General features: G+C 38.1%; 1 protein-coding gene across 2 annotated transcripts in view; it reads right to left on the bottom strand.

Moving 5' to 3' along the window:
* Nucleotides 1–3,980: 3,980 nt before the first annotated feature.
* Nucleotides 3,981–10,717, bottom strand: part of DAB1 (DAB adaptor protein 1) — a 321,139-nt gene continuing 314,402 nt past the window's right edge. Inside the window, exon 13 of one of the 2 annotated variants that reach the window (XM_054979924.1) lies at nucleotides 3,981–7,019. In XM_054979924.1, the coding sequence (XP_054835899.1) occupies nucleotides 6,975–7,019 (45 nt within the window). In that variant the 3' untranslated portion in view covers nucleotides 3,981–6,974. The remainder of the gene's footprint in view (nucleotides 7,020–10,717) is intronic. The other variant, XM_054979923.1, reaches the window with a different exon arrangement.

Below are 10,717 nucleotides of genomic sequence, written 5' to 3'. Positions count from 1 at the left end.
GCCATAAATGAAGGTGCTGATTTGATTTCTAAAGTCCCAGATGGTTTTAGTCCTTCAAAGATAAAACTATGCCTTCTCCAAAATTATTCTTATCGTAAGATTGGATGAGCATCCTCTTGTGCATAGGAAGCACAACTATGGCATTCATTGTGTAGACTTGAGCATCTTTTATAAATATCATTTTATCTTGTAGCAGCAACATCCATGGTCAACTGCCTGTCAGGATGGCACCAAAATTGGCCCACCTACAGACAAGTCAAGGGCTTCTGCATATACAGAATACTCCCTTAGTATGTAAAAAAATAAATAAAAAATAAATAAAACCACATTTGTAAATTTAAGCAGCCAACATTCCCCTGAAGATAGACTGATGAAGTCTGAACCGAACTGATCTCCAGGAAGAATAAAAGTCTAAGGGCGTCAATTAAAGTGGGGGGGGGGGGAGGAGAGAGCAGTTGAGGAAGAAGCACCTAATCATATCATATCATATCATGTCTGTCTGTCTGTCTGTCTGTCTATAATATTTATATGCAGCCTTTCCAACCAAAGAGGAATCCCAATGCATAAAAAATATTAAAACAGCATTTAAAATGTACATATAAATATTTAACAGTACAATAAATCATACAAATATATGATTTATTGTATTGTTAAACATAGAAAAGGTACAGTATCCTGGAGATCATGAGACATCTATATCCTCAGATATTCCCATGAAGGCAAAGGAAGAAGAGGTAAAAATAGCTCTAGCTTGCACTGTACCATAAAGGTTTGGACTGGAGCTTGAGTAGAAACTTGTTTAGAAGTTTCCTGGTTTACCTAACTCTAAACATCAGAAGCCAGCACTACAGGGCAATTACACTGTCAGACAGCTGAGATTCAAGAGAGGAAAAAGTTACTTGCCTATCCTTGGAGAACAGGAATATTCTACTATTAGAGGGAGATTCCTGTTTTCCCATCACCAACATTTTCTTATATCACTCAAGTTATATGTATTAATAGTATTAAAATATATAATGTATTAAAATATAGTATTAAAAATATAAAGACCATTTTTCTATTGTCCAAAGAAGTTGGACATGTTATTAAAATACATAAAAACACAATGGTTTTCAATAGGTTTGATCCTTCAGAAAAGTTTATTGTAGGAGTTGGTGGAGTGGATCTTTCCCTGCCTTCTTTTTCCTGAAGCAGGCTCCTATTTGCTGTAGCATAGCACAGAGGTTCGAATCTCACTACTGCCATGTAGACATGGGCATGAAACGGAAAAAAACCAAAATGAGAGGTTTGTGTTTCATCATATTTCAAGAATCACGAACCACAAATTTTCACAAAATTGACCCATTTCATGAAACAATTCATTAGTTTTGTGATTCGTCAGAACCAGGGGTATTTCAATGGCCCCCTTCACCCAGAGATGCCAGAGAAAGACAAGCAAAGAATAAATAAGGGAGGCCTCAGTCAAGCTATGCCCCAGAGCCAGGCACAGGCCTGAGGACGGAGGGAGGTGGGTGGGTTGGAACTTGGAGGAAAAAAGACACCCTCACCCAAAAGACCTTCCCAGCAAGCTCCCAAATCTACTCTCCCTCTCTTCCCAAAAGCTAAATGCTTCCCAAAAACTCAACACTCCACTGTCTCTTCCCCAAAGCTCCCAAATCCATTCTTCAAATTCCAGCAACAATTCCTCCCTCTTCCTCTTTCTACTGGAACTGAACCATGAGGCAGAGAGAGCTGTGTCTTAAATAAGAAATACTCACATAGAGCAGAACAGCAGCTCTCTGGTGGCTGGTAGACAGACCTGGGCATCAGGGTTTGGAGGGAAGAGATTGGTGTTCCCATGGCTACAGAAGGCCCATCTCCTCAGTTGCCTAATCCCCTGCCCCTTGCTGTGTAAAGCAAACTGGGAGGTCCCCAATTGGCAGGGAGAGCTGCCTATCAGGGTTTTGAGGGCTAAGATTGGGGTTTCCAGGGCAACGAAAGTTCTGCAGACTTTCCTGGCCTCAGTTGCCTAGGGAATCAATAGATTGGTGGCGAACCAACCACAAAGCTTACAAATCATCCAAAAAAGTTGTGGTTTTCATGAAAAACATGGCAACCATGAATCACGGTTTCACGAAGCATGAAATGGCCCGATTTCTCATGAAATTTGAGCCATATTTCGATTTGTGCCCACATCTACTGCCATGAGCTCAGTAGGTGGCCTTGGGTAAGCCATTCCTCTCAGCCCCAGCTCCCCAGCCGTATTGTGGGGATAATAATATTAACTTGTTCACCACTCTGGGTGAGGCACTAATCTGTCTAGAAGAGCAGTATATAAGTGCAATTAGTATTAGTATTATTTGCTCTGACAACCCTCTAATTGTTGGAAGAGTCTCATAAATGAAGTGCACAATAGTATGAGATGCTGTAGTAAGGGGAAGGGAATCAGCTAAAATTACCTCTTTCTCTGCCGATGCAAGCAATTATTTCTTTAATTAGGCATCCTCTGTGCCAAATTTGAGAAGGATGGGAGAAAAGATCCCAGTTTTATAGGCAATTAAAATGAATTCTGTGAATTAAGAACAATTTGATGCTGTAGGACCTAGAAGAAAGGCAGCATAACAGAGTAGACAGCAGGAAACATTTGGCCATCCCAAGAAAGGCAGAGTCACACAGCAGGCACCCCAAGGAAGGCAAGCAGCATTACAGAGCAAGAAGAGGTAGGAAGTTTAGCAACCAAAGGAAGCAGACAGAATTATGTGTATGAAGTGCTGTCAAGTCACAGCCAACTTATGATGACCCCCCCCCCCATAGGGGGTCATCATAAGACAATAAGGCTATCTGGAACTGTGCTGAACACTAATTCACCAATGGGCTTGATATTTCTTTCTTGTAGCAGTTTAATTTTGAAAGAAAACACATTATGATTTTGCAACTGAACAGGGAATCCCAACAAGGTGTTCTGAATAGAGAAATGATTTATAATTCATTTTCTGAACAATTCTATTTATAACCATAGCAGAAAAAGTTGCACCTTATTGAACAGATCTCTATTTATTGTGTGCCTGAAATAGCCACAGTGCATGGATACAATTTATGATGTCAGCTCTCAACATATAAAGACAGAGTCTGTTTTCTTCACAGCCCAAATCGATCCATATTTAATGGCATTTGGGGAATCTTACTCCCATGCATGACTGCATAGGATTGAAGGCCTAATGGCTGGATCCTTGGAAGAAGGAGAGGTAATAATTAAAGACAAAATAATATCTGACAGCTACATCCAAATCATAGTGCATTATCTCTTGCCTAATATAATAGGTACATCTGATTTGGTTCATATTAATTTATTGTGCCTATAAACTGCTTAATCCCAAAGCAATGTTCAACTATATTTGATTTTTTTGGAAAGGATGTGAATATTTGATAACACATCATAAAATACAAATGCTGAAAATGTTTCTCCTTGGCAGTTTTTATTCATATTGTGAGTAGTTGTTTTCTCTAGTTACTATTTATTTATTTTTGCTTTTTTTGATGAAGAAGCTTTTAGATGGATTTGTTTTTATGTGATTGGTTTTTATTATTTGTGTATTAATTTATATGTGTAAACTTTTTGGATTGTTTATCGTTTTGGGTACTATGTAAATAGCAGAAAGATGGAGTATATCACACATATACATATATCACACATATACATACATACATAAATAATCATTTATATTGGCAAATATCAGTTGTGAAAAAATCATAAAATGTATGCGTATAGACAAAAATATCATGGAATCAAAATATGAGAAACCCTGCACCAAAGCAGGCCATTACAATCTCCAACTTAAAGAATTTTAAGAATCCACTATAGCATGATATTGAGCTATAGTCAGGATGGCAACAAAGACAGCTTCGTATTTTGTATTACAACAGACCTAAAAAGAAATTAAAACAAATAATACATATGATTTAAAATGTTTTTATTTGTAACAGTAGTACATGGTGTGTTACAGAAATTAATGGAAAAATTCTAAAAATTGGTTTTCTGCTGAATGCATAAAGTTATACATAAAGTTTAAAAAAAGATGTTCAGCAAATAAATGGTTTTCCTCTGAGGTAAAGTTAAAGTTGATCTAGAAATGTCCTGCAAAACAGTAATTTTATCTTTTATTAAAAAAATATGTGTTGGAATGCAGAAATCAAAACGAATCAAAGTAGAAAGTAAACATCTTTGCAAAGAAGGTGCCCAGTACTTTATTCAATTAGAGGTTTCATCAGACAATTGGATGACTATGATCTATCAAAATATTTCTATGATATAGGGCAGGGGGGGGGTCAAGAAACTACTGGAGACAGTCCAGAATGATAGGTTGGATTTCCCTGGTTTTAAAATTTAAAGTGACAAATTTAGTGCTAGTGAAGAATGGGAGGGAAAGTTTTGTTTGCTTCCCTAGACCTATTACTTATCGACAATACTATTACAGTGTGGGCTCCCATATTCTGTTGCATCTAGATGATGGCAAAAAGGAATAATCTGATAGTGGGACATGGTAGCTGTGGAATCTCGTTTCAAGAAAATAGTCAGCATTTACATGAAGCAAACTTCCTTGTATTTCTGATTTTGAAATTCAAAGATTAATAATTTTTATAGCTACTGGTAGTACTGGTTGCACAGACTACACAACTTTGGCAAGCCTGTCAAAGGCCTATAATTACTAATGTTTTCATTGAGCCTTTTAAATTATTATTTTAAATGCATTGCTGAATAACTAAAAAAAACTAGTGATCACAATACAAAAGTTTTATGAATGAAGAATTAAAATCCTGTGTTCCTATGGTTGAATGTTTCAGGATAAAAACAGTAAAGAGATTTGCTAGGAAGAACATAGCAACTTCTATTCATATCTGCGTGGAAAGAACCACTTGTGGAATCTTCTTGATTGAATAAAAAATACACAGTCCCACATTTCTTAAATAGCTACTTTTCGCATCATTCTTTTGAAGTGAGTTTGCTGTAGAGATTCTGATAACATCTAAAGAAACAAAGTGACTGAAAGAGTGCAGTAGATCTCACTTTTGCACTGATATTAGAGACTAATTTCCACATCTAGGATATCATTCACACACTTTATTATCTACTTCAAAATAACTGGCTGGATTTATGAAATTTGGTTGTCAGTATCACCAAATTGTCATCTTGTTTCACCTTTCAACTACTTTTGTAAAATGCCTTCCTCTAAATCATTTAAACATATAGAAATATACAATTCCAGGCCTACATGAATCAATGAAAATACACAGAAATCTTGGTGTTTCAATTTAAAAACAAACCCTAAAAAGAATTCACCATTTGAGTTCATTAAGTTTTTTTAGTGATAAACCACTAAAAATTAATATATTGTAATCTGCATAGGAACATCACATTTGACCTGTATAACAATTCTCTGTAGGGCAAAAATATATAGATTCTTTATGCAAATCATGTGCTAAAGATAGGAACCAAACACTGCACTTTTATTACATAAATGTAAAAAAAGAGACAGTTTTTTTAAAAAGTTTCACTGATTTGTGTGTAAACAGTTTATTTTTAATTATGAAATGGTTATGATGTGATTTCTTTTCCTGTAAAAATTGTAGAGCGTGTCATAATATTTGAATGGTAAAATCAAGATATTATGTGTTCCCACCAACTTTACTAGTTGCTGACAAACTAGCTGATGCTGTCAAATGCATTTAAGCCTCAGCCCATTATTATAAGCATGTGAAAAAACATATGTGACGCAAGAACCACAAATTGGGGTTTCCACGCTTCCAAAGTACTGCCATTTGCTACCTTCTCTACAGTGTCATGGCATTATTAAAAGAATTCTCATAACATTTATATTTACAAAAAAAACCTGGCAAATTTCATTCAAACTCCTTAAAGCCATTTCCTCTTAAACATTTAAAGAGTTTTAACAGTTTTTTTTAAATTTCAAGTTATAAAATAAAAATCCGATTTGATTTTTTCTGATGTACAAAAAGTGATAAAGATGAACAATTTGATCACAGATTCAGTTCAGTATTTCAAAATTCATGCCATCTTCATCCTGCTAATAAAGTCCATTCCAATCAAATCCAGATGTTTACTGGAATTATTTGGCAAATGATTTTTTTTCTCTTTGAAAATGGCACACAGAGAAGAAATCCACTTGTCTGCATAGCATTACAGCAGCAAGAAATTAAAGAAATAAAAAATATTTCTTTACTGGTCTTTTGTTTCAAGAGTTCCCCTAGGAAATAACACATTGTTTGTCTTTTTTGTCATCAATATGATTAGATGTCCTTTTCTACCCACAGCAGTATTCAAAACAGAAAAGCAGCTTTTCTTCTTCTGATGCACTGGAACGTAAAAGGTCCATTTGGCAACATTTTACAATTGAGACAGATAATCAACAGAATGGCATTCCATGGTTTCAAGTTAAGAACTGTTTTCACAGGAGGCATTTAGCTGCTAGAGTTTGTCACCAGTTTAAAAAAAAGAGAGAAATGAAACACTCTTCCCCCTCTTTCAAATATGTCATTACGGAGTGGACAGCAGAATCAATCAGGTATGGTCATAAAAATATACCATATCATAAAAATGTGCAGCCACATAGGTAAATTGCTGTTGACTTGATGAAGTGCTTGCTTTCTGTGTTCTCTATATTATTAGACAATTATTTTAAGATATTTGAATTGCCTGCTTTCAAGGAGAAAGGCTATGACGAGGGGAGAAAAAGGCTGGATATTTGAAATTTGCAGAAAAGAGGCAAATGGTTTTGCTTGGAAAGTAGGTGTTTTAAAATTTTAAAAAATGTTCTCCTACAGAAACACCACTGTTTGATGAAAAATCTTGCTTGCTGAGCCAATCCAGTGATGTGATTATCTTCAATTCTATGTGAACAACTGAAAGAAAATGTGAAAGCCAAAGGCCTGTCAAGGTTGCAGTTTTTCTTTTGAAGCACCACGAGCGTGGGTCAACGCTATTTCTTAGGTCTGTTGATCTGGGCATAGAGAGGTTCTTTTTCCTGCAGACAATTGAAAGAACAATTAATAAAGATGTCTCCGGTCCTTTGAACAAACACAGTGCAATCCTAAGCAAAGTTACTCTTATCTAAAGTCATTTATTTCAATGGGCTTAGACTGGAGTAACTTCGCTTAGGATTGCACTGTTTGTTGGAAACTGGTACAGGTGAGATCCAAAAAAAGCAGCTAAAGAAATACTGGGTTGGATCTTACAATTCTTTGTCACTAAAGCAAATGGCAGCACTTTCGTCCTGAGCAAGGTTATTTAATCATTGCTACTGGCATTTCTACCAGCAGGATTCACCCAATATTTTCATCCTTCTGTTCTGAATTATCATTGCTTCCCAAATGACAATTTTAAGAAAAAGGAATTTATTAATTCTGTGTGTACAACAAATATTAAAAAGTCAGATTCTATTCTAAACAGAAAAATTAAAAATGAAATTAAGTATTCATGTACATCTCATTGTGTTTTCCAATTGATTTTAATTTGTAGAGCATATAATCCCATATGACCAAGAAATTTTTTTAGTTTGAATAAAAACAACAACTTGTTCCCTGCAATCAAGATAATACTTCACATCTTATACCATATATTTTTTCTGCTGACATATTCAATTCTAGTTATCAGATGTAGCAATACTTCACTCCAAAATTAACTTAGGTTTACATTAAGCAAGTTATTAAAGGAAGAATGCCTATGTCTGTTAAAAATGAACCTTTAGCTACATTAATATACAACGTTACAGATGTAAAGTACAAGAAATGTCTTAATTTGTCCGTGCCAGACTTACCTTCAGAACCACAGTGGAACATGAACAATGAAGAGGGAGCAAATCCAACCATACAAATGCCAAGCAATATGAGGAACTGCTTTGACAAAAAAATCACCTTTTAAAGAACCTAACATTTATATAAATTGTCCCAGTAAACTGAAATAAACATATTAGTGTTCTAAGTAATCTTAGTATTGTGCAGCCTTGAGGGATCAGTGATGCCTCCCCATAGGTTATAATGGTGCTCTAATATAAACGATGGTTACCCATGCATGACTTACATGAATTCAGGGGTGCTTGCTTCTTATTATTGTTTATATAATTCTACTGCTGACAATACAAAGGTTCCCTTCTGGAATAGAGTGGGAAGAGTGAGCATTTTTGCACACAGAAGGTTTTCAACTCGATCCCTGGCATCTCCAGATGAAGGATTTTAGGAAGCAGGTGCTGAGAAATACTTATCTAGCTTTGAAACTCTGGAGAAAAACTGCTATTCTGAGTCGACAGGACTGAGTTAAATAAACTGACTTAAATTTTAAGGCATACTCATATATTTTATTATATTGCTTCCTGGACTATTGTGCACAAAATCCACCCTCTTATGCACAATCCACCCTGAGCCTGCTGGTGTGGGGAGGGTGGAATATAAATAATTAATAAATAAATAAAACTACTACTGGTTGTAAGAGCAGCATTTTGTACTGAAATGCAAAAACATATACACAAAATTGGGAACTGCAAGACATGCCTGTCACATGTCACAGCCTATCTTCATGATTGTATAGACAGTTATGGACAGCATCGAGTCTCAACAAATTTGGCTTCAATGTATAGCACAATATTCATTTGTTGGATGAGATACTATCTCCTAGGCTACAATCAAGAATCCAGTCTCTCTTGCAAACTTGGAAATGCTTCTCATAGATAAGGTTCCAACATGGAGCACAGATGGCTGCAGCTCTGGATAATTTAGAATCATACTTGAAAGCAAGATAAGTCAGTTTTCAGAGTTCATTAATTGTGGTGAAATTTTCTGCTCTGTTCTAAAGTAATCTAGAATGAAGGCCTTGAAATCCCTAATGCTTCTGCAAGTAAACATTCTTTGTAGCTGCACCTCTAATAGAAAGGAAAATAAATAGAATCTTTGCTGATGATTGAAAAAGTAAATGAATTCAGCCATCTCAGCCAGTGGCAACAGCCACTCAGGCTGGTGGCCGCTCTTTGCCTCCTTGGAAGGAGGAAAGCAGAAGGCACACCCTGGCACCCAGGGTTTAGCATAGGGGGCGGAGCCTGTAGCCTTAGCTGGCTTCTCCGCCCTGTTGTCTTCAGTTGTGCCTAGTGCTCGGCCTGAGCAGAGCTCATTTCAAGCTCTCTCAGCCGAGCTCCTCTGAGGCTGGTTTTACTAAGGGCCCTCAGGGCTAGGCAGCAGCAGCTGCCCAGGAGAAGCTGTGATATTCCCCTGCTTGCTACCTTCAGACTTCAAGAGGAGAGCCAGGTCCCAGTGCCAGGCTCACTGGTATGGCAGAGACTTTTTTCTCCTCATTTACATTTGGGGCCTGTTGTCTATCAGTCAGGAGGGCTAAAGCAGGATTATGCCCAGCCCTTGAGGCCTCTGGCCTACTTAGGCTCCTCCCCCCCCACCCACCCCCACTGTTTTACTTTGTTGAGAGAGAATACTAGCAGCAGCAGCAGCAGCAATAGGCGTTGCTGTAGGCCACAGGGGTGAGTTGCAGCCATTTAAGGGGTGGATTAATTCATACTTTATTGCTACCGGCCTAGCAGGGTGGATGCTGGTAGCCCCCCCTTCCATCTAGGCTTTATCCTCTCTCGCCATTTACACTTACTTGGTACGGAGTATTTCTAGCAGCAATAGTTCAGCCTTGGCCTGCAGGCAGCAGGGGCCATTTTGCAGTTTATTTAGTTGGGTGCAGCCATTTTGAGAGTGGCACCCAGTGACCTTAGCCTCCTGGCAGTGCAGCCATGTTATGAAGGCATCTACAATATGCACAGTTCCAAGAGTGGCCATTTTGAGTGTGGCATTTGTGTGGCCTGATTTGCCTCCTACTTACTAGCAGTAGCAGTCATTTTGGTGGGGCTTGTGCAGCTACCTGCAGACTCATCCTTTGAGGATGATGAAGAGACCAAAGGAATGAGGGAAATACTGGGCTATCAGTGTCTATCAGTCAGGAGGGCTGAGGCAGGGTTAGGCCCAGCCCCCTCAGGCCTCCAGCCTATCTAGGCCTCCCCCAACCCATTGTTTTACTTTATTGGAGAGAGTACTTACAGCAACAGGGGTGGATTGCAGCCATCTGAGGGGCAGATTGCTTCACACCTGGGCTGGTAGCACACATTATTACTTTCTCACTCATGCCACCAATGGCATATTGTGTTATTGCGTCTGTTTTAGCAAGTACTGGGTTTTTGTGCAAAGAAAGAGGCACTGAAGGGTGAAAAGAGATTAACCGTTTGATTGGCAGTGTGTGGGATTTGATGAATAACATTTCATTTATAAGAAACAGAACAAATTGATGTTGGAGAACAATCATCATAGTTGTCAGGCTTTGTAGGTTGCTGTAAGAGCATGGTGGACTGCCACCAAAGAAAGCTATCCAAAGAAAGGGGAAGCATGTATGTGCCCCACAACGAGGAGACCCCTGAGGCAAGTTTCTTCCTCTGCTAAGTACTAGTGTCATCAGGGACCTAGTGGCACATCTAGGTGCCAGGAAAGGCCCGGGCCCAGAAGAGGAAGCTAGGTGGGGAATCTTCTGGGAGGGGGGGGGGAGTGCAAAAAACTGCAAAGTTGTCACATGGAGCACAGAAGTCTAAGATGTTATCTGTCCTTTCTGACAGTTTAGTGCAACTGATGGACGGTAGCTGATCTGAGCTAGCCTGCCTTAATCCAGTTCGGTTGCATGGCAGTGAAC

The sequence above is a fragment of the Eublepharis macularius genome, chromosome 5 (genome assembly GCF_028583425.1).
Source record: "Eublepharis macularius isolate TG4126 chromosome 5, MPM_Emac_v1.0, whole genome shotgun sequence".
Lineage (NCBI taxonomy): Eukaryota > Metazoa > Chordata > Lepidosauria > Squamata > Eublepharidae > Eublepharis > Eublepharis macularius.
This window is presented reverse-complemented; position numbering and strand designations above follow the sequence as displayed.